The following is a 24540-nucleotide window of genomic DNA, read 5'->3' as shown; positions in this document are numbered from 1 at the left end:
TGCCTTCTCCAAAGGATCTATCCCTGCCTTAGGGAAGAGAAATGAATTGCCATGCAAGACTAGATAGATCCTTTGGAGAAGACAGTTGGCAGGGTGGAGGTTTTGAGAGTGAGCAGATGGACGTAATGGAAACCTGTTACGCTGGAAGATGAATGCTGGGATAGCTTCATGACCTGGAGGCTACTGGCCAACATCTGTGAACTGAAAGGGAGAGAATTGTTCCTTCCTGAGAAATACACGAAACGCAGGGCTGTGTTTTTGTTTGTTTGTTTTAAATAGAGCAGCTGTTGTCTTCTTTATTTGTATTTGTATTGACTTTAGAGAGCGAAAAGAAGGGAAAGAGAGAGAGGGGGAGGGAGGGATGGGGAGAGACATGGATTTGCTGTTCCTCTCGTTCAGGCGTCATTGGCTGATCCTTGTAGGCGCCCTGACCGGGGATCGAACCCTCAACCTTGGAGTGTCGGGACGACTCTAACTGGCAGGGCGGCAGAGCAGCTGTTTGAAGTTAGCCAAGGTCAGGAGAGGTCACACGGTTGGGGGAGAGCAGGGGTCCTCAAGCAGAAGCCGACGCTCACCTCTTTTCCGTGTGTCTCTGTCCGTTCTGGAGCCTGGGTACCTTGAGAAGAGCTTCATGCCCTACTTGAGATGTCCAAGGGCACGCCTGTCCCCAGAGGCACTCGGGCATGCTTCCAGCAGATGAACTGACACCCTGCTTTCGCTCTCATTCCTCATTTTCAGAGTCTGACCCACTAAGCAGCCACCTCTGGCCCACGATACCAAAATTAGAAAGCCGACCTCTTAGCACGAGGATCTTCTGTTGACCCCGGGCTGACATCCTCAGATGCCACAGGGTTGTGGAGCTGGAAGTGGCCAAGAAATCATTGCTTTTTATTTTTTTTAGTGGAAGCACGAAGAAAGCAAGTAGGGGCCAGAGAAGTTAAATGATTTATCTAAAGTCATAATGAAAGAATTGGGTTAGAACGGGGTTTACTGCCTCCAAATCTGATGTTTCGTCTGCTCTATATCATGTTGTTTTCTGCAAAAACCAATAAGGGAGAAACTCGGTAAAATCTTTGTGATATTTTGTAGTGTAAAAGATTGTTGGTCTAGATCCTTGGGTTTTTTTTTTTAATGTCATGCATTTCAAATTCAGTTTTTAGAAATCAAAGTTTCAATGCTTTTCATTAATCTGCTTTTGAGATTGGTTTGCATTTCAGTTACTGTTGCTGCAGAATGAATTATCCCAGTCTCAGTGGCTTAAAACATCTCTTCTATTTTTCTCATAACTTGGAAAGGACTTGGCAGGGCATGTCTCGCTTGGCGCCTCATGCGAGGTTGCCCTGGAAGTTGGCCGGGGCCACAGTTATCGCAAGGGTCATTTGCTTTGGACATTCGAGATCGCTCACGGTCGCGGCTCACGGCGGATGCCGAGGGCCCCGGTGGAGCCGAGAGCTTAGTTGGGACTGTCTGTCGGAGCACCTATGGGCCTTTCCCTGTGGCCCAGGCGGTCAGGACTCTCATGTGGTGGCTCAGGCTCCAGATCAGGACCCCAGTGGGTTAGGCAGGAAACTGCAAAGCTTTTTTATGACCTACCCGTGGGAGTTAAGTGTTGCTTCCCCTACGCTCTGTTTGGTAATAAGAGAGTCCCTTGGCCGAGGCTCAAGGGCGCAGGCCATCCGTCCCACCTCTTGGTGCTCAAATTTGACAAAGCGTTTACAGGCCTGTTTTAAAATGGCCCCAGTGCGGATTGTAGAACCAGAGAGAACCAAACGATACAATTTCTTTTGGCCTCGGTCTCCTCATCAGGACAGCTGGGATAATGCTCCCTCAACTGGGAGATGGTTTCTGAGACAGAGCGGCCCCTCGGTGGCAGGAATCGCGGTGCCGTTGGCTACATGGGAAGCCAGTTCGTAGCCTGATTCCTGTGCCGCTCGGAGTGGGGGGGCCATTACCTACTAATATAGAGAGTACCCAAGTGGTGGGGCAAAGTCGTGAGATAACAGGGTCCCCGAAACGAGGGAGGCAAGGACACCAGGGACAGACCTTTCTTGCTAAGGGTTAGCTGGGTAGAGGACCTGGAAGAGGGCTGCTGCTTGGTGTGTTTGGAGCCCGGCTGGCTCAGGGACCTCCCAAGGTGGGGCCGAGCCTCGCTGGCCCGGGTGCTTTCCGTCTCCCCCGCGTGTGTCCGAGGTTGGTGAAGGCGGTGGCCCGCAGCGGCCGGTTGAGCCAGGAGGTGGCAACTCAAGTCCGCAACACAGGCGCCCAGGGCCTTGGGTGCAGGCGCCTGGCTGGACGGTCAGAAAAGCTGAGAACCGTGCGGCACGTCCAGTAACCGGTAACCCCACCCTGCAAGCTTCGCGCTGTCGTTCGTCAGCTGCGCTCCGGAGACGCATTGCGTTCTTCCTAGAAACAGATGGATCCTGCTTTCCACTGAGTGTCGTTTAGAAGAAATCAGAGAGCCTTTGGGGGTGGGATGCTGTTGATTTCCCCCATTATTATGACGACTCAGATTCTTTATTACTTAGTGAATCACAACAAGTGTGCCGGGGGCGTTGGCTAAACAAGGATTGCAGACTGTTTCTGCCCAGAGGACACAACCTCACTCATCCCATTGATTTTGTTGTGTGTTTTTTTTTTTTTGGTTTGCTTTTTTAAGCTTACCCTCCCCTTTCAGAGTATTCTGCCAAATTGGGAACATCATGATCTGGGTGGAAAATGGATCCAGGAAGAGGTACCCCCGAGGGCCTTCAGACCTACTTAAGGTTTGTCACCGTTTGTCAGGCTCGGCCACGGCCACGGCCATGGCTCCCACCGCCCAGTTTGCGCAGCGACGGCAGACTTTCTTATTTCCACCCAACCTCCGTCCTGTTGAAACGAATCTCACTTCCTTTCCTTCGTGGGTAACTCCGTCCCTGCTCTTTAATACGCCCCTTCCTTTTGAGTTCATTTCAACCTCGACGGGAGGCGGTTCCTTCTACCTGGACTAAATTTGTGACAAGGCCGCTTCTGCCTGGATCCTCTTGTGTGACGACAAAGAGCCGCCGGTCGTCGCTGTCGGCATCGGGACCATCCTCTAGTAACTGAAGTTTCTGATTAGCGCTCCCTCCTGTCGTTTATCGCCGGCTCCCAGGTTAATAATGCCTGTCCCCTAACCAAGGGACCACCCCCGCTGAGTGTTCCAACTGTGTGACTAGGGGAACAAATGCATTTTTGGCAGCACGGTTTTCTTGGGCTGTGAGCTGTGTCCTGTGCTCTTGGCTCATGAATTTGGGAGAGAGTCTCACGTATTCTTTAGAGACCTAGAATTTCACGGGCCTGTTCGTTCAGTCCGTGGGGACAGAGGAGCAGAGTGGCAGCGCTTTGTTTCACGTATCGGGTGTTACACAAAATGGGGTGTGGGTGGATTCTTTGTTCCTTGTTTCGTTGGGTTGGGCCGCCTTCCTGCACGTTGTCTGTGATGACACTGATGTCCCCTATTTATTAAAGTTGTGCGTGGCTCTCGCTGGGATACCCTTTGAGGTATATGTTGTCATCAAAGCCTACCAAGGTGCCAGCCATGTGAGTGAAACCATGCGGGACCCTCCAGACCAGCCGGCCTGTGTGCCTGCCGAATGCTCCTGGTGACCTTAGCTGGCACCATCGAAATTAGAAGGATGTCTTGGCCAAGACTTGCCCGATTCCCTACCCACAAAATCAAGAGGTATCATTTAAAAGGCTGTTGTTTTGCCTGGCCGGGCGTGGCTCAGTGGCTGAGAGTCGACCTAGGATCCAGGTGATCGGGGTTCGATTCCCGGTCAGGGCACATGCCCGGGTTGCGGGCTCGATCCCCAGTCGGGAGTGTGCAGGAGGCAGTGGATCAATGACTCTCTCATCACTGATGTTTCTCTCTCTCCCTCTCCCTTCCTCTCTCTGAAATCAATAAAGATATTTAAAAAAAATAAAAAAATAAAAGGCTGTTGTTTTAAGCCATTCAACATTGGGGTAGTTTGTTCCCCTGGAATGGACAACCAGGGCAGGGAGGTAAGAAAATAACCAGGGTCTGGTAAGGCTTTGAATAAAGGTCTGCACGGAGCGGGTTGTAGGAAATCACACGGAGGCCACAGAATTCTGCCCTTAGAGAGGCCAGGCCACTGCACCGCACCGCTTCAGGGGCCGCCGCTCAGGGCTTAGTCTTTGTGAGCGGTGCCCTCTGGAGTTGTGCCCAGTGGGTGTAGACACGTGGCAGTTTTGGGCAATGGGTGCCAGGAAGGCAGGTTAGCTGGGCAAGCTATACGGAAAGGGAGTTTGAGCCTGGAATTGAAATATAGTAGGTTTCATAGGAAGGAAGGGAGGAGGAAGGAGGGAGGGAGGGAGGGAGGAGGAGGAGGAAGGAAGGAAGGAGGAAGGGAGGAGGAAGGAAGGAGGAAGGAAGGGAGGAAGGAAGGAGGAAGGGAGGAAGGAGGAAGAGAGGGAGGAAGGAGGAAGGAGGAAGGGAGGAAGGAGGAAGGGAGGAAGGAGGAAGGAAGGAAGGAGGAAGGAAAGAGGAAGGAAGGAAGGAGGAAGGAAGGAAGGAGGAAGGAAGGAAGGAGGAAGGAAGGAAGGAAGGAAGGAAAGAGGAAGGAAGGAAGGAGGAAGGAAGGAAGGAAGGAGGGAAGGAAGGAGGAAGGAAGGAGGAAGGGAGGGAGGAAGGAAGGAGGAAGGGAGGAAGGAGGAAGAGAGGGAGGGAGGGAGGAAGGAAGGAGGAAGGAGGAAGGAAGGAAGGAGGAAGGGGGGAAGGAGGAAGGGAGGAAGGAGGAAGGGAGGGAGGAAGAAGGAAGGAGGAAGGAGGGAGGAAGGAGGAAGGAAGGAGGAAGGAGGAAGGAAGGAGGAAGGAGGAAGGGAGGAGGGAGGAAGGAAGGAAGGAGGAAGGGAGGAGGAAGGAAGGAGGAAGGAAGGAAGGAGGAAGGGAGGAGGAAGGAAGGAAGGAGGAAGGGAGGAAGGAGGAAGGGAGGAGGAAGGAAGGAGGAAGGAGGAGGAAGGAGGAAGGAGGAAGGAGGAAGGAAGGAAGGAGGAAGGGAGGAGGAAGGAGGAAGGAGGAAGGAGGAGGAAGGAAGGAAGGAAGGAGGAAGGGAGGAGGAAGGAAGGAAGGAGGAAGGGAGGAGGAAGGAAGGAAGGAGGAAGGGAGGAGGAAGGAAGGGAGGAAGGAAGGAGGAAGGAAGGAGGAAGGAGGGAGGGAGGAGGAAGGGGAGCCGTCCCCCGCAGTGGCAGGAGCCTGAGCAGAGCTCTGAGGGCACAGGGACCCTGTGAGCCTGGGGCGGGGCAGCTGGCCCTGTGTGGCCGCCTGCTCGGCCTGGGCAGGGGCCTGGGGGGGCTGGAGATGAGCCTCCGAAGGCCGAGGGATGTGTAGTCTTGCTGACAGGCCGTCATGATGAGTCAGGAGGAAGAAGGCAACAGAGAGACAGAAAATTTCAAAGCAAGGGAGCAACAAATTCGAGACACTATTGGAGAAAATTGCATTTCAAAGCCCCACAGACTGTGAGAGACACTGTTTGTTCTTCCGGCTGCCTGCCTCTCCCTGAAAACTTGGCAGATCTATTTTATTTTTTATTTTTTTGGAGGAAAGTCTTAGACAACAGGGGATTTACTCAATGATTCATTTACAAGGATCGTTAAAGGAAAATCGAGGCCCGTCGCATCCTGCCTTCTCTAATTGCTCGTTTATTATTACTGTGGGTGAGATAACCGCGTTGTTACTCGTCTAAATAGTGTGAAATATTTATTGGTAAACATAGCAGTGCATAAATTAACGCCAGCCGAGATTTTGTGGAGCCTTTTTGTTACCTCCACTGATGGCCATAATTTCTGCTTAAGGAAAAACAATATTGAGCGGATCCATCCGGGCTCCGGGCGGAGAGCTCGACATCCATGTGCCGATAGTGGACGGCAGGGTGCCCTGGGTGGGCTGGCCCCGTAGCTTGTGAAATGAATTTCTTTCCTGTTTATTCAGACCACCGCGCTTGGGCAGGAGGCCCGTGCAGGCGTGAAATTCCCTTCTTTCTCCATCCCGTCGAAATTCCGTCCCAAATAAAAGTAGGTTTTTGTAAGTGAGGATGTTTATCGTCTCACTTACGTGGAAGTCCACGGTAGGGGGTTCCACAGACTTGGTTCAGTGGCTTAACGACGTCACCAGCGACCCAGGATTATGTCCTTGAGGCAGCAGCGTCCGAAAATGGGAAAGAGAGCTTTTAAAAATTTTGCTCCACGTTTCGGGGTGGCGTTGGTGAGTAAGACTGTGCAGGTTTCAAGGGTACAGTTCCGTAACCCATCCCCCCCCCCGCCTGGTGTACTCACCCTCCAGGGTCAAATCTTCTTCCCTCGCCACCTGTTTGACCCCGTTTACCAGCCCCCTTCCCTCCGGCGACCACCGGGCCCTTGTCTGCGCCTGTGAGTTTCTGTTCGTCACGTGTGTTCCTTTGCTGCTTTCAGTTTATTTCCGTTTCACGTGCCACACACAGGAGCGAAGTCGCATGGTGGTTGACTTCTTTCCGTCTTATTTCACTCGGCGTGTTTACAGAGGTTTTTTTTTTGTTTTGCTTTGTTTTTAATGTTTTCTTTTTCTTTAAATTCTGGAGAAAACTCTTTTCTGGGGTCTCTCCGCAGACTTCTCAGGGGTCCTTACTCTGACCTGAGCTCCAGCTCACCTCGAAGCCCCTCGCGTGAGCGGGGGAAAGGCTTAGCGGGGACGGTCTGGGGACCAGGCCTGGGCGGGGGACAGTGCGGTGAGACCGACCGCCCGCGGCTGCCCGGAGCCTGACAGCAGATGCCGAGGAGCGGCCGTGCGCGGGTGCCACCTCCCCGCGCCCCGGGGTCCCAGCCAGTGCAGGCGCGGTGGCCTAGGGTGTTATACGTGCCCAGCTCTGTCCCTCCCACGGACAGGTGCCGTAGAAGCATCTGAGACAACGCCCGTTCTCGGAGTTTCAGTGGCCATCGTAATAAAGCAGGCAGCTCCTTAACTTGAGAAATCAATATAATAAAACATATGGATCATCTCTAGGAGACGAGGCCGCGGAGATGAACCGGATCGCCCACGGAAACCCGCAGTTGCCTTCGCTGACTGCTGCATGCGCTCTGGTCGTGCTGGAGGCAGGTTCACCCCCTGGGGCCGCCCAGCTCTGCCCCGCTTTCCTCTGGGCACACGGGGGTCCGGCTCGGCTGGATCACGCGCCCACCCCCACTCGTACCCCGGGCTTGGTTCCGCTTGGTGTCTCAGTTCACCAGCATCAGTGCTTACCTTGCCCGGGTCCTCACTGTGCCCCAGGTGCTCACCTCAGCCAGGCCCGAGCCCCGGGAGGGCCGAGGGGGCTCAGTCAAGTCGTGTCTTGACTGCCTGGCCTGGTGACTGGAACAGGGACGGTTTCCAATGAATGTGTGTGGGATGAGTGCATGACTAATTAAATGAGAGGAAATTCAACCTGGATCTCTTCCCTCTATTTATTTATTTACTTAATTTATTTAAAATTTGTTTTTTATTGATTTCAGAGAGAGGAAGGGGAGGGAGAGAGAAACATCAATGATGAGAGTCATTGATCGGCTGCCTCCTGCACGCCCCCGGCTGGGGATCGAGCCCGCACCCCGGGCCTGTGCCCTGACCGGGAATCGAACCCTGACCTCCTGGATCCTAGGTCGATGCTCCCCCCCTTTAATCAGTTTCTACTTTCCTGATTTTTCTTTTTATCTTTCCCCTTTCTCATCTCTCCATTCCTTATCTCTTCCTTTTCTGTGCTCATATTTCATAATCAGCGAATGCATTATATTCGTTAGCTAATGCATCTGGCATTTTACAAGTTACGCAACGTTGCTCAGCCTTGCTTTTATCTTCTGACCCCTTCCCCCTTCTCAGAAAGAAGTGCGGTTTTGGGGAGAGCTGGAGGTGGGCCCAGAAACATCAGTGTTGATCAGGGGACATCATTCCAGGGACTTGGCTTTCTCCTTTGAGGCGCCTTTGGGTCCCATTTCAAAGGGCCAGAGTCCTGGTATGGTATTATTATGATTTATAATAAGAAATAGGTATATTTCTTCGCCCCAGCTTCTGACACCAGCTCCTAAACCTGAGAGCTAGTAATGGTGTCTTTTGTTATGTTAGTGAGGTGGCTTCTGGACACCGCCCAGGGATGGGGGCTGGTTCCCAGGGTCACCAAGGCTGTGGCTACAGGGCTGGAACCCCATCTCCCTCCCCTGCCCACGGGGAGGGCGAGAGCCTGGAGCCCGGAGGTTGAGCCCACGGACCACGGACAGTTGTGTCCGCTTATTTGGGGTTTTGCTTTCCGCGATTTCAACCGCACTTTGAAAATATTAAGTGGAAAATATCAGAAATAAACAATTCATAAGTTTTAAACTGCGAGCCATTCTGAGCAGCGTGATGAAATCTCGCGGGATCCGCTAGGTCCGGCCGTGACATCCTGACGCTCCCTCTCCCCGGCGTCTCCACGCCGTGTGCGTCTCCGCGCCGCTCGCGTCTCCACGCCACGTAGACACGCTCCCCGCGGTACATAGCAGTAGCCGCCTGGGCCCTGAGGTGACTGCGGAGGTCGCTCTGGGCTGTGGTCGCGTAATGCTGTTTTCACTAATAACGGCCTCAGAGCGCCGGGGGTAGCGAAGCTGGCCCTTCGGATAACGTGCAAGACAAGCCAGGGAGGGCGTCCTTTAAGCGAAAACCTGAAAATGCTCCACTTAATAGGGACAGAAAAAAAATCCGTGAGCGGAGGCTGCTGAGGCCTATGGTAAGAACGACTCTCCTGTAGGTGAAGTAAGATATTTTGAGAGAGCGCATTTGCGTAACTTATTACAGTATATTGTTATAATTGTTTTATTTTATCAGTTATTGTTGTTAATCTCTTACTGCGCCTAACTTATAAATTAAACTTTATCATAAGTATGTATGGGAGAATTGTATGCATAGGGTTCGGTTTTACCCACAGTTTTAGGCGTCAACTGGGGGTCTTGAAGCTTATCCCCCGTGGAAAACGGGGGGCTACTGTAAGGAAGCCGCCTTAAGAACCCCGAAGGCCAGGGTCCAGAGAGCTCCTGGGTGGGCGAAGGCCTGGAGGCGTGGGCACGGCGCCCGGGAGGGCTTGGGGGCTCCGTGCTCCTTCCCACCTGCCCTGCGCGGCTCTTCCGCCTGCCTGTTCCTGAGTTACATCCTTTTAGGGGAAACTGCTAACCTAGTAAGTGACATGTTTCTCTGAGTTCTGTGAGTTGCTCTAGCAAATTAATTGAACCTGATGAGGTGGTGGTGAGAGCCTTTAATTGGCAGCCGGCTGGTGTGAAGTGCTGATTACAACCTGCGGCTGGGACTGGAGTCTGCAGCCTGGGGGCGGGGGGGCAGTCGGTAGGACCGAGCCCTTCGCCTGTGGAATCGGATGCTCTCTCTGGGCAGGTAGTGTCCTTTCTTTAAACACTCATATTTAGTGCAGGTGGAGTGGGAGGTAATAATGCGCCCTGATGCCAATGCCACGTGGTAAGTGTGCTGTTAGAGCTGAGCCCGGAGTGATGTGGAGGCAGGAGACCCCCAGACCCAGCTTGCGGGTGGGATGGGAATCTTCCAGGAACCACTAGCACTTGAAGGATGAGCTGCATTGAGCAGGCTTCAGGAATGGTATGATCAAGGGCACAGAGGCAAGAAGCTGCATGGTTTGAGTAGAAAATAGAAGTAGCTCCATGTGGCCAAGCATAGACTTTGGAAAGGGCTGTTGTAATGAATAATGAAGCTGGAGGTATAAGCTGTGTGTGATGGGGAGTTACTGAGTTACATAAAGCAGATTCGGAGCATGAAACTTACTAATGGGAAGTTAAAGCTTTGTCTTAAATAACGTACCTAAAAAAATAGCATATGGGTTTCCCTTTCTCAACATCTTTGCCAACATTTGTTTTCTCTTTCTGATAAAAGCCACGTAACAGGTGTGAGGTGATATCTCATGGTTTTGATTTGCATTTCCCTGATGATAAGTGATGTGATGTTGAGCATCTTTTCACTTGGCTATTGGCTGTTTGTACGCCTTCCTTGAAGAAATGTCTATTCAGGTCCTTTGCCTATTTTAAAAATTGGATTATTTGCTTTCTAGCTAATGGGTTGTAAATATATTCTGAATATTAGTACCTTATCAGATATATGGTTTACGAATATTTCCTCCTGTTCTGTAGGTTGCCTTTTCCATTTATTGCTTGTTTCTTTTGCTGTGCAGAAGCTCTTTGCTTTAATGTAATTTTTAATTGTTGTTATTATTTCGGCCTGTGCTTTTGGTATCTTACCCAAGAAATCTTTGCCAAGACTAAAGTCTGGATATTTTCCCCTATGATTTCTTCTGGGAGTTTAGGAATTTCATGGTTGCAGGTCTTACATTTAAGCCTTTGAACCATTTTGAGCTAAGTTTTGTGAGTGGTGTAACACAGGACTCCTGGGCCTATATCCAGAGGAACTGAAATCAGTGTCTTGAAGAGATACCCACATACCCTTGTGCATGGCAGCCTTTTACACAAAAGCCAAGATGTGGAAGTGACCTAAGTCACATCACAAATGAGAACACACACACACATCCACATCCACATCCACGCCCCCCCCCCAACACACACACACACGTCCACACACATAGAGGAATATTGTTCAGCCGGGAGAAAGAAGGAAATCCTGCCATTTGTGACAACCTAAGTGGAACTTGAGGGCGTTATGCTAGGTGACGTAAGTCCAACAGAGAAAGACAAATACTGTATGCTCTCAGTTCTATGTGGAATCTAAAAAAGCTGACCTTCTAAAACCAGAGTAGAATGGTGGCTACTGGGGGCTGAAGGGTGGAGGAACCGAGGAGATAGTGTTTAAGGGACAAGTTTGCAACTAGTAGATGTGTAAGTTCTTTAGATCTAAAAAAACAATAATAATAAAGTTAGCATATTACAGCGCGGAGACTGCCGGCCTGGGCTGCACTTCGGGCTTTGCTGTGTGGGTCTCCTCAGGGACTCTACGCGTCCTCCGTCTCTGAACTGCAGTGCTCTCTTCTGGGTAACAAGGGGTGGTGTGCCCAGCGTTGCAGGGACCCCATAGGACGTCTGCATCGTGAGGTTTGGCACCTCCCTTCGTTTCTCTTGACGAAATAAAAATTCGTCCCTACCAGCCAGGGAAGCTTTTCGGGTGAGTTTCTGTTTCTGCTCTCTGCCCTGCACTTAAAAATAATCCACACGTCCTGAAATAACAGCAGAGTTACACCATTTTGGCCCATGGCCCCCTTTCCTTGCTGTATCTGTATCAATCATCAATACTTACTCTTTTCCCCTTCTTACTACTGCAGAATGGGTCCTCAGGGAGCGGCTCCGAAGGCAAAATACGGAAACAGAGCCCCTTACCCAGTGGGCCCCTCGCTGTCATTGTTTCGGGAGCACCCCTTTGGGCATTTATTTTCTTGCAGGATGTCTTCCTCGGCGGCAGGGAGGAAGCACACAGCCCTGCCATTTCCACGTGCACCCCCGACCACGCAGCCTCCCACCTTCCGCGTCTCGAGTAAAAGATACTTGTGTTCTCGTTGCAGAGCTCCTCCGACAGGGCGTCCATCCTGACCATCCTCCAGATCCTCGGGGACCTGCTTTCCGTCGGTGAGTGGGCCTCGCTGTCGTCCCCCCGCACGGTGGACGCGGGGCAGGGCGCTGCGGTGTCGCCTAGGACTCGGTGGCCTGGGTTTCGTACCAGCTCAGGTTTTCTGTGAGACAGAACCATCAGCCCATTTGTTGTTGGTTTGTTTTTACGGAGGTTAATCAGTCCTGGTGTAAACTTTGGGCTCTTCGTTCTTGTCACTCACCCTACGGTGACCCAAACTTAGGAAGATTTAGACTACGGGTTTTTATTCTGTGGTGTGTTATCCGTGAGGCCAAGGACCCCTGGGTGCCTGCAGCTCTTAGAGGGCGTTGCTCTCGGCGGTTTGACCTCTCTCCTCCCTCTGCCCCCTCCTGTGGCCCGTTGCAGAGCCAGGTGTCGGCAGCTCCCTAACCTGTGGGACTAGAGACGGGACTAGGAGGCAGGAGCTGGGCCTCGCAGCGCGGTAACCATTAGGCTTCCAGAGATAACAGGACAGCGTTGACTCCATCGGAATCAACGGAGTTAACGGGCATGCCTCTGTTGGCTCAGTTTCACACGAAGAGTGCTGGAGAACGCAGCTTTTTTGATGTTCCAACATTCCCTCAGTTTTCATTTCTGTGTGTGCCGGCCACAAATAGGCCAAACCCAAACGAACGACGCGCCGAAGCCACAGAGCCTCTGGCCACAGTGTCCCGAGGAGGGGTCATTCGCGCTGAGGTTTTCCCGTAGGCTGTGCTGCCCTCCGATGGCAGGGTGACTTCCCTGCAGTCTCCTGAGGGAGGGACCCTCTGCAGGGGGAGCCACTTGTCCAGGGCCTAGGGAATCACCCAGGGCCCCTTCCAAGTTGAAACACCATCACTGCTTTTGAGTTTCTCCTGGGACAAGGTGTGCATGTGTGTGGGGGAGGGTCCCTGTTCAAAATTATTCTCTCTTTTAAAAATTGATCTTTAGAGAGAAAGGAAGAGAGAGGGAGAGAGAGTGAAACCTCTGTGTGAGAGGAAACATCAATCGGTTGACAAGCCCGCAACCCAGGCATGTGCCCTAACCAGGAATCAAACCAGTAACCCGTCGGTGCCCGGGGCAATGCCCAACCAACTGAGCCACGCCAGCCAGGGCCAAAACTATCCTTAGGTAGAAAGATCAAAATGTTTCATCCTAGCCCCACACCCCTTTCGATCTTAGATAAGATAATTGGACAGTTGTTTCTCAAAGAATTACTCCAGTTGTTTCCATATTTCCCTCTCACGAGTTACTGAAGTTTCTCTTTTACACCATCAATAGATAAGCAATCATCCCAATCCCTTTTGTGGATCAATCAAACCTATAGCAGAGGAAACTGTACTCCTTCTATTAAAGTAAGTGATTGTACGTAAGCCTGTGTGCATAGTTATATACACGTAGACACGAGTACGTACATACCTTGGAGATGCACTAGGTCCTTAAGAAAGTGGATTCTGGGCTTTATTTTTTTACAGTTGCTACAGGTGACACCTGGGTACTTAAGTATTCTATTATTTTTACATTTCATACCCCACGCCCACCCCAGCCCCTTACCTAATAGCCTAACTTTACCCCAAGTGGATTCAAGAACTACACAGTTTTGGTTTCTGGGGTGAAATGAACCCATCGTTGCTCTGTCTCTAGCGCCAAGGAAATGAGCAGTTTTTCATGGCTCAGCCCCCCTCTGCTTTCCCCCTTCAGGCACAGACCGGAGGATTCGCTACATGATCAGCAAGGGGGGTAGCGAAGCCCTTCTGCAGACGCTGGTGGACACGGCCAGGACAGCGTCTCCAGACTATGACATCCTCCTGCCCCTCTTCAGACTGCTCACCAAAGTTGGCCTTCGAGGTATCTGCACCCCCAGACCTGAAGATGACTGGAAGGCACTTCCGAGTTTGTTATGAGAGTAGTTTTGGAAGCTCTTGTGGGAAAGGGCAGGGAAGCCGCAGCAAGGGAGGTTCCAGACGCCTGGGTGGTGGTGGCAGGACCTGCCCCACAGAGGAGACAATGAGAAGTAGGTAAAGAGTGGGCCAAGTGAGCTCCAGGAAAACACTGAAGAGACGTGATGTATATGCCCCCGTCATGAATAATATAAGCTGGGAAGTCAGGTCTGGGTTTCAGATCCGACCTGGCACTTATTAGCTGTGTGACCTTGGACAAGTTACTTAACCTCTCTGGGCCATTGGGCCTTCATCTACAAATGGAGGTATCAGTACTTATAATTCCAAGGCTGCCGTAAGGTTTAAGTGAGGTGTTGTGTGTCACCTGCTTAGCATGTGCGTGAAGAGGCTCGACCAAGAAGAGGCTCGACCAATAAGAGTCACTTAGGTTTCGTAGGAGAAGGAGAGGAGAGATGCGTCAGGGAAGAGATTTTCAGGTTCTAGACCTTGATATTACTATTATCGTAATTGCGTCAACGCAGCGTCATCAAGGAAGCGTAGTCCTTGGCGTTGACGCTCAAGTGGCCAGGGACTGACATGAACAGAACAGAAATGAGGCTGCCTGCTCAAGAATGGAGCCAGATGGGTCCCTTTTTCTGACGAGGGGGAGGATGGGTCATAGGAGTTTAGTCTTGATCTCTTTGCTGGTGTCCTTTGGTCCAGAGATAAAAATGTTGGTCAACCAGGTTTAGGATATTCCCTGTTTTATGCATTTCCACTTGTGATGAATCTAATAGTGATTGTATATTTGCAAAAACAAACATGACAAAGTGGGCATCACACTTTGGAAAGGACAAGAAAACATGTGGAAGCCAGGAACCTAGAAGAAAAGACAGTCTCTCCATATTTCTCTTCTGATTCATGAATTATTAAAATAATGATGACTAACCTGCAACACTAAATATCAGGATATGTGGATCAATAATTTAGAGAAATCTGGGGAGAAAATTTTATTTTCTTAAATTACGTTCTGACTTCCTATCATAAAGTTCTCTGCCACACGGAAAGATGGCTTCAGATACCTGTGGCTTAGATCTAACTGCTGTTAACGTTTTGCCATATTTTCTTCACATATTTATATTCTTTTGAAATATTTTACGGAAAATTATAGATAGCATTTTGCTCCTAAATAAGTTTCAAGTACATTTCTTTGAAAAAAAGACATTCCCCCCCCATACGGTCAAAACACCATGGTTACAAATCTAACAAAATTAGCAATGAATGAACAGTTTAGACTCAGTTCAGTTTCTCCACAAGTTCGCAGCAGGTCTTTCACAGACATGTTTCAAAGAAGAATCCAGTCTTGGTCCATGCGTTGTATTTAAATGTTACGTAACTGAAGTGTCCTTAACTCTAGAACTATCTTCAGGGAAGGGATGTGCACCCTACTGAACAGTGGTTCAGGTGCAAGGACAACCAGAAACGTCCTTACTTACGGGGGCGCGAGTCAAACAACCCACAAGACTTCATATAAATGTTAATCAAAGAGTCATAGGCCCTATGTGTAGCCTGAATCAGCTTTTCGGAGCCATCTGGTTGTAACGGGGACATGCTCAGTAGCATTTTCTACTAGATCTGAGAAGTCTCAGTGCGTGCGATGATCTTCTTTCCACCCTCCCCTTAGCCTTCCTCTCCCCCACGCGTCGCACAACCTTCAGAACGAATGGACAACACAGCTGAATGGATTGGTTTGTGTTTGCAGATAAAAAGTTTGGACAGAAAGCACTGGAACTGGAAGCACTTGATGTGACATTGATTCTGGCCAGGAAAAACCTGTCCCACAGCCAGAACCTCCTCCACTGCCTCTGGGCCCTGCGTGTGTTTGCCTCTAGCGGTAAGCGACTCAGCTGTGGCTTTCTGGGGTGCCTTCCAGACCTGGGCTAGGACACCTGGGAACCATTTTGGGGTGTGGTTGGAAGGAAGGTATGGACAGAGAACATGTGTGGTCCCAAAAAGATAAACCATGAGGAACCTAAAGCTTTTCTTCATCTCTTCCACAGTCGGGTGGGACTCTTGAGCCTGTTCCCAAAGTTAGACCTCAGTATTGTTTTGCCTTGTGAACCACCCAGTCTAAGGGCTCCAGGCCTCTCTATTAGCCCCATGAGGTGAAAACGACCTATGGCAGGAGAGGGCAGGCTTTCTTCAGCCCTCGTCATGGTCAAGGCACAGTGCGATGTATGACACCTGTCAAGAATGACCCTCCCGTCACCAGTCTCCCCACCGTGTCCCCGATGTTCCTCATTGATGACAACATCCTTTAGCAAATTTCACCTCACAGTGCTGCTCAACATGGTCCTTAAGCTAACTAGATGTATCGCAGCCACGTGAAATAGCCTCATTTGCCATCCCGTGATTTGGATTATTTCTGATTATCCTAACAGTCCTGTATTTAGACACCATTTTATGGTCAAGGAAAAGAAAGTTAAACTTGGAAGAGTGAAGGCACTGCTCGAGTTCATACAGATAAGTCACAGGGGCTGAGTTTCTAACTCCCAAACGCATGTCTTTTCTACTCTCCATACGGAGACCGTTCTCGTTAATAGATTCACTTCTGTACCTCCTCTATCTCAGACTAATGAGCACAGACTTTCATCTCACCTTCCTGAGCCCCTTTCCTTCAGGACGGAAGTGACAATTATTTAGATGTAATGCTCTCCAGAGGAAGGAACATGGGCTTAGGTCCAGGAAGACCTTGGCCCGACGCTCATTTCTTTCTTAAGAGCGTTATCACGTGGGCACTTAACCTGTTCAACCTCAGTGTCTTCCTTTGTACCAGCAGAGTGGGAATAAGAGCTCACAGACTTGGCGGGTGGCAGAAGTGCCGTAATGTTCACAGGTTTGCTTGTCACTTCGTAGTTGCTCAGTCAGCGTTCGTTTCCCCTCCCTGCTCTGTTCTTTCCCCTTGGTCCTTTGAAATAACAGAACACAGGGGAGTACGTAGGTGACTTCCCCCCTTAACTATGCTCAGAAGTACTAAAATAGTGGGTACACACTTTATCAGTTAATCTCTTAATCAGCACGGAGGACCTATAATGAGAAAGCATTTCCAGGGAACAACGGGATAGCTTTTCGACTCCGTGTTCCCAGACACAGCCTCCACTTGCACTCGGAGCTGTTGACCGGACGGTCAGAAACGGTCATGATTCGGGAGGGGCTGGAAGGATCTGGACAAACCCATCTCCAGTAAAGGAACGTGGGAGGGAGGAGGTGAAGCTCTGCCTGAAGGGCAACTCTCCCTAACGAGCAGCCAGAAGGCCTGCCACCCCCGTGCAGAGCTTGCCAACGACAGTTTGAAGAATCTCATTTTGTTTCCCCGCAGAAGAGTTAGGCTGGATGACTTGGCTCCCTTGTTACGTATGAGAATTTCTTCAGCAGGGAGCTCTGAGAAATGCTGGCGTTCGCCCGTGGGTGTGAGGAGGTGGCCCCTTGTCTCATAGCCTAAGACGGCATGTACTGGACCCACTCAGTGTTTCATAAACTATTTTAAAAATTATCTATCACTCTCTCTCCATTGACTTGACTGGTGACAGGCAAGCAGAGTTCACAGAGCCTATGCATCGCTGTCTCTTGGGTGAATTGTTAGCCACCGTTGATGTTCCAGCGAGCTTTCTAAACAGCTTCTATCTGCAGAAGGAATTGGCTGGAACTGGAACGGGTCTGTGACAGCCAGTGAACCCGTTGGCAGCGCTCAGATGGCCAACGGGGATATTTATAGAGCTGTCAGAGGTCTAACCTTGGGCCGGCAGCCAGCATGGAAGAACTCAGGGGAGGCTTCTTATTGTTCGCCTCTCTCCATTCCACGTCTCAAGTCTTCCATGTTAAGAGTTTATGCTCTTAGCACTCTCTCCTCCTCGACGCTACTTAATACTAGCATTTTGCCAAATTATTCGCCAGGAGGTCACTCAGGCGTGTTTTCCCAGTTGGGAAGTGGTGGCCATGAGAGTGGAAGATGGATGGGCAGGGTGAGGATGGCAAATCCCTGGATTCTGACCCAGGCAATTACTGCCGTACTAGCGTCAGGGGGGGGGACATGTGCAGGGGGTACGTGCCCGGAACAGGCGCTCCTTGTAAGAGCTAAGTCATCAGCCTCAGTCTCTCTGAGGTGACCTACATTAGAGCTTCCAGATTTCCATATATCCATCTTCTGCGGGACTTGGAGCAAGCCAGGATAGACCTCCCTTGTCTCTCTCTCTGCTTCTCCATGACCCCCTTGTTCCTACCTGTATTTCTTGGAACAAGGCTGGCTCTGCTGCACCACATCCATGCAGTGCAGGAAAGGGGAAACGGAGTCACACCTTGGAAGACAATCTTCGTTCCTCTCCCACTGAAATTTTGCCTCCTGCCAAACCGATTCCATTCTGTATCCTGTAGATTCCTCTTATTTATTTTTTGACATGACCAGAGCTCTTTCTAAAGTGAGCTGCGGGGCATGGGGCATGTTGCAGAGAGGCCAGGGAGTCACTGGAGATGAAGGTGACATTCAGAGATTTTTGTAGCCAAGCCACTGGGATGCCCAGAAGCCCTTCTGAGTTTCTATTATTCAGGTCTCTGGTTATATTTTTGTAACCATCCAACTGGGCACAAAGGCAAGACTTTCCCAGGCTTAGGTATCTCTGAGCAGGAAGAACGAATTCTTCCTTTGACATCATGACAGCTAGAGGCATAGTCAAGTCTTAGCCTCAGTCATGGGAGATCCAAGTACGAAGGCTGTAGGGGAGTTTGGCACCTGGGTGGAAAAGAGGGGGTGCTGACTTCCTTCTTAGGCGGCCCTTGAAAGTTTTAAAGGAGCCAGTCCACGTTATACTGAACCTTAACCCACTAACCGGTGACTTTTCTTCGTTGGGAAGCACGCCTGTGTGTGTACACGCATGTATGTGTCATATGGGAAGTTGGTGGTTTGCAAAACAACTTAAACTGAAGTCATCGCCAGAAACCCAAAGGTCTACTTACAGGAAAATCTTCTGTTCAGCAATGTCCTTGATGATTCTGCATAAGAATACAGTTGAAACGTATATGCATGCACACATGACCCATGGACACAGACAGTCATGTGGGGTAGGCCTGGGGTGGGACGGATGCGGGGTGGAGGGGGTCAGTGGGGGAAAAAAGGGGAGACATCAGTAATACTTTCAACATTAAAGATAAATAAATAAAAAATACAGTGGAGAAGTGCAAATTGGCCATCAGAGAATGAAAAACGTAATTCCATGGCTTGGACCCCCTTTGGGAAGAAAATAGAGAAGATTATGTGGCCTTTTTCGGTGGCCCTTAGGTCCAACCAGAGATGAGACGACCGCAGAGTTTCTCTGCTTTTAAGTTGCCTTTAGTACGGAAGGCGATGGACCTCCCCTGTCTTTTGGGGTCACTCTGTCTTGCTGGAAACAACGCTTGGTTCAGATAGTTCAACACCAGTTGTGCTTTTGTCGTTCTCAGTCACCACGGCTGCCATGCTGGGAATTAACGGAGCTATGGAACTGCTTTTCAAGGTCATCACCCCTTACACCCGGAAGCGTACCCGGATCATCAGGTATGGAGTGCTTCTGCTAGTACTTGCGCCATTAATAGATGCGGAGCCAGAGAGGGCCTCATACACATGCTCACGGCGTTTCCGGCTCCATTGGGTGATGATATCCCCCCTTGTAGATATGGGACAGTGACTTTATTTTGTCACCAGTTGCCTCCTCCCCACCAATGTGTCATTTCCTCCAATCCTCGCAACAACCCTGAATGGATATATGATTACCCTCATTTTCACACGAGGAAACGAAAATGTGGAAAGAGCCCTGTCCACAGTCACAGTGCTACAGAAGCCAGAGTCGGGCTTTGTTTCCAGATCCTTTTGACTTCAAAGCCTCTGTTTTCTGCCTGAAGACTTCAGGTCGTCTTTTTTCTCACAGCAACTCTACAGTAGTGAGTGTAGGCTTTAAAAGACAGCCCAGAAACGACAGGGAAAGGTGGCGTTCCTGGGAGTCCCTAAAGAGTTAGCCGGTTAAATTTCCGATATGAAATCTGGGCCTTACAATCGTCCATCACGGTTGTGGGCTGGTTTTCAGATGTTTTTTTACGATCGGAAAATGAAACTCTGCCATTCTCTCTGGCCCTGCGTGCTCGAGTGGAGTGAGTGAATCACCGGCTTAAAAAGGGAGATGGTCAGACACGAAGGCGTTAGAGATATTTGGGACCATTAAGATCCATCATTTACGGGAGTGACTCAGCGAGGACCTTGAAAGAATATTAGAAAAGATTCAGCCAATTTCCAAGATAGACGGGGTCATTTGGCAAAGTAGCGTTTCCATGCCCAGCCATGATATGTTCCTCTGCCCAGCATCAATCTCAAGCTCATGTTCCACCTGAATATTTTTCTCTTGGGGTCACCACAGTAATGCCATTACCATCCATTCTCACCTGCAGCTCTCTCCACCAGCATTTCCTAGAGTGAAATACATTATATCTCAGTAAAAAAAAAAAAAAAAAAATTCCTCATCAAATGCAATGAGAAGGACTGTGTTAGACAACGTTTGATACATTGCTTCACCATGAGACTGCTCGGAGCCTTGGTCACGCCAACACGCATTCAGAATATCCGAGATGCGTCCTCAGGGTACCTCATTCTAAAACTGATTGGGCCGGGGAGCTATTTTTGTTTGGAGACTTTCTTTTGTTAGGAGTCATTGTTCTATGTACCTCGTTTTAGAAACCTCCCACCTAAAGGGCAGATATCTTGCAAAATGGGTTTCAACTAAATTCTACTGAGTCATCTTTACTTAGTAAGAACCAAAACTTCAGAGTCACAGACTCAGTAACAACAACAACGAAAATGAGCTTCTGTGACTTTCTGTAATTTATTCTTTATTTCCATCTTAAGCGTCCGTTTACATCCGTGGGGCTGTGTATGACGTGGGCATGTCTGGTCTTTATCATTGTGTGGAGGCCTTTACTGCTGGCATCTGCTGTCTCACTGACATGTCCCTTGGTCCCCAGCCCATGAACTTTGCCTTTTAACTCCATTCACATGGCCTCTTGTGATCGGCCGCTGTTTTCATTCATCTGTTTGGCAGCTCAGGGATGTGTGGATGCTTCCCCTGTATTATCTGAAAAATCTGTGGGATGTCTGCTGGGCCCATCTATACAAGTGTCTCATTCAATCATCTCATCTCTTCTCTGCCAACTTGGGTGCCACGTTGCTTGAAGGGATTCTCTAGGAAGCCCTTCCCAGCTAACCTTGGCACAAGGCCCCTTCCTTTGGGGTCCTGACACCTTTTATTGTTTGTGTCCATGGAAGAAATGTGCAAACCTGTTGAGAATTTTTATGAGTTGACTTGCGCCAAACTGAGGATAATTGCCCGGGAGCAGAAATCTCAATGAATTGAGAAAATGCTCCAGAGAATGGCAGTTTTGCAGCTTATATTATGCAATAGGCTCAAAGGAGGAGACCTGAGGAGGGTTCTGTGAAATCTGCTGGTGCTAGATTAAGGGGGTGGGAGAAAGCAAATTGGGGCAATCTCTAGGATTGGATTAAAAGTAAACCAGAGAGGCGCATACTTTTACGTTGGTGGGTACAGGATAGTTAACAGTTACATGTACAGCACATAGAGATGGTATGCGGGACACAGGATAACCACGAGGGGCTCTGTGCTCCAGTGCAGGCGGGTGTGCCTTGAGGGGTCTATAAAAGGGATCACTTTGACATTCCAAAGGTACGTTATTTTAGATGCAAGAAGACTAAATGGACAGGCTCTCAGGTAAAGATTGACCTTTGTCAAGGAAGCTGCAGGCCTAGGACTCCACTAGCTATGACTCGCTTTTGTTGGGAATTTTTATGTTCAGACCATCCTGTGTAGCAGTTACTTAGGGTCCCTGAGTTTGTTACTCCCCACCCACCATGCGGGCCTCCCCTGAGCTTGTCGGGGTTAGTGTGTGGCCCCTTTTGCATCCACACTGACTTCCCACCAGGCAGTGGTGGGGGGAAGTAAGCAACCAAGCCCAGAAGCCCCCTTCCCAGGCACTCCAAGGGGAGCCGAGTGCATGCACAGATGGGATCATGGTACCTCGGGAAAGTGGGACAGTAACACCAGGGGTTAACAGGGACCTCAGGCCTATTTTTGCATTTCTTTGTTTTTTGTTTTTGTGTTTTTTTTTCTTGTAAAATTTGGGCAGGATGATCCCTCCCCCTGTTGTTGTTTTAATGTTCATAGAAACTTTATTTCCATCCAGCTAAAAAACTGGAGACAACCTCAGTGTTCATCACCAAATGAATGGACAGGCAACTTGTGGTATATCTATTCAATAAAACGAATCAGCCATAGAGAGGATAAGCTATTGATACATCCAGCAGTGCGGATGAATCCCTAAAATGGGGGAATGGAGGCAAGACACAGAAGCACGTGTATGTTTTATGATTCCGTTCATGTGGTGGTCTAGGTCTGGCAGAGTTAGTTTACAGCAACAGGACACATCAGCTGGGGTGGAGGCAGATTCCCCTTCTTGAGCCAAATGACAAATTAAAACCAAACCTCCATGGAACAGGGGCTTTTTCAGCACCCATCACCTCGTAGCCAGCATGGCCGTGGTGTTCATATGTGCCCTTCTGAGGGCCTAGCACGCGTTGCCTCATTCGATTCTCTGCTCCGCGAGGCAGGTGCTATTCCTGTCCCCAATTTCACAGGGAAAGAAAAAAAAATTGAAGCCGAAAGAAGTTAGGAACAGGCTGGGATTTCAACCCTGTCTGATACGCGAGCCTCAGCTCTTACACCGCCCCCCGAGTATCTTACACAGTCTGTTTCCAGTGTTTTATTTCTAAGCCGCCATATGTAAGACAGTCTTAAGCTGTTATAAGTTTGTTTAAATTTCTCTTACCGTCTAAATGGCTCATACTCATGGAACGATTTGCTCCGTGGTGGGGGAGCCTTTTTGCTCAATCGAATGGCTGTTTCCTCTCAAAGACTAAATAAATGTGTGCCCCCTCTGCCTTCGAGTTCTTTCCCAGAGCTGCCTTGTTTTCTGCCTCACTCCCCGCGCCCAGCAGCAGGGTCAGAACAAAGGTGTTGAGGTCAGAAGACCTGCACTGTAGCCCTCTCTCCAGATGATCCGCAAAGTGGGCCTGACCAAGCAGGTTCTCTCACTCCTAGGCTGGTTGTGGGTGTTGAGAAATAAGGTGTAAAAATGCTATAAGCTTTGATGTGCGTCATATGGTTGATTGTCATTAGTGTAAATACTATTGGACCCTCGGCTCACGGCTTCAGCTCAGGCAGTAAGGCTGGAGGGCTATGTGAAGACGGGGCGTTTGGGCCAGGGCTCACTTTCTCCCATGAACGCCATCCCTCGAGCAGTAATTAAGGTGCACCCAGTGAGTTCTCCTGAGCTCCACTTGGGTGCCAGAGCCTGTGGGTGTGCAGGGGTCTTCTGGGAAGGGGGTGAAGTACCATGTTGGGGGACATGAATAGCCCTCCGGAGTGTCGTCTCCAAAGCGTTGGTAAGCTCTGGAGAGCTATTCTGGGACGCCTTTGTAGGAACAGATGCCCAGTGTTGTGTCACTGTTTCCTCCCCACCCTGGAGATTAAACCTGCCCTACTTCCCTAGCTCAGACCTAAAATTAGTTGCGCAGCTGTCCCCCAATGAAGCCCTGTGCCCAGAGAGTACTCATGGCAAGATTTACGGCAGAAGCACACACCGTACACCTTTTAGAGAGAAGGGGCACGCAGGGCAATGCCGCTAACCCTCCGTGGCCTTGTGCCAGCCCTCCCAGGGCAGGCGGCTGGCGCAGGCCTTCCTCACACCCCAGATATCCTCCATGCTGGCACAGGTTTTACTTTTGTATGTTGGCGTTGGCTTGTACCTGTCTCCTCATGACCGTCACCTTTGAGCAGGTTTTGTCAGATGACCCCCCTTCCTTGACTTCAGAGCAGCCTCCATAGGCATCCTTACCCTTTACCCCTCCTCCCATCTCCCTCTCTAGCCAGTTATTCCTGCAAGCGACAGGCCCTGTGCTGCCCCAGGTCTTCCCGTCGGCTTCCCCTCCGAGGAACGGCTTCCCTGCCCGATGGAAGGGTAGACTTGCTCCCTGCTCTCCAGGTCCCGCCTCTGGCACCTGCTCCACCTCACCAGGCAGAAGGAATCTTCCCTCCTCCAGCGCTTGGCTCATATTTCCCATGAATATTATATCAGATTTGACTCTCTACTATGTTGGCCGGAGTGTCATCTTTCCCCTTGAGATTCTAAATTTTCTAAAGGTCGAAATCCAGTGGTATTGACCTTGCCGTTCTCCATAGGGCCCACCCAAGGGCCTGTATGGTAGACTTTGAATTCAGTTCAGAAGAAAGAAGGGAAAGATGTGAGTTTGAGGGGATTTGGGGGGGGGGGGGCCAGCATTCACAAGAAAACTTGGTTTGCTGTTGGAGAGAGGCTTCCAGCATTTGGTTGGATAATCAGTTCAGCTGGGGCTTTAGAATTTAGGGGGCTTTTTTTTTTTTTTTATAGAACTGGGGAAGGAGAGGTGATCCTGGGCCACGGTGAGCTGGGCCTCACTAGCTTGTTGCACTGCAGACAAGTTTGTTCATCGCCACTCCAGCTGTCTTTGACGCTGTTCCCAATCCACTAAGTAGGAAAATTTATTGAGGCAAAGATGGATGGCTCGTCTGCGGCCGATTTGTCTTGCGACCTTAGAGAAGCTTGCCTTTGTTTTGCGTCTCAACACCTCCTGTTGGAGCTGCCCCCTTGCCCCCTCATTTCCAGGATGGGCCTGAGGGTGTTGGTAATAATAAAGGCCTTCTCCACATCCCTGCCGATCCTGTTGGGGCCTCACCGGAGCACTCAGCCCAACCTCAGGTGCCGAGTTCCTGCTGTTATCGTGTGTATCTCCCGGGACTTACAAACCTCGGCTGCCTGCCTGCCTTTAAACTCACCAGACTCAATAAAAAGTGGCTGTTACTCCTAGCAGAGGCTGGTCCTTATATTCCATTGTATTCCCTGAGCTTTGTGCACTCATGAGGAGAGAATTCAGGACGGCCTACAAGCTGAGACAGG

The 24540-nt window shown here is 50.1% G+C and overlaps 1 protein-coding gene across 1 annotated transcript in view; it reads left to right on the top strand.

Annotated features, from left to right (window-relative positions):
* Positions 1-13287: 13287 nt before the first annotated feature.
* AGBL1 (AGBL carboxypeptidase 1) overlaps positions 13288-24540 on the top strand; it is a 330831-nt gene continuing 319578 nt past the window's right edge. Inside the window, exons 1-3 of the mRNA XM_087829256.1 lie at positions 13288-13426; positions 15221-15352; positions 18952-19045. Coding sequence (XP_087685382.1) covers positions 13303-13426; positions 15221-15352; positions 18952-19045 — 350 coding nt within the window. The 5' untranslated portion in view covers positions 13288-13302. The remainder of the gene's footprint in view (positions 13427-15220; positions 15353-18951; positions 19046-24540) is intronic.

Source organism: Miniopterus natalensis, chromosome 22 (assembly GCF_054644295.1).
Source record: "Miniopterus natalensis isolate mMinNat1 chromosome 22, mMinNat1.hap1, whole genome shotgun sequence".
In the NCBI taxonomy this organism is placed as follows: Eukaryota; Metazoa; Chordata; class Mammalia; order Chiroptera; family Miniopteridae; genus Miniopterus; species Miniopterus natalensis.
This window is presented reverse-complemented; position numbering and strand designations above follow the sequence as displayed.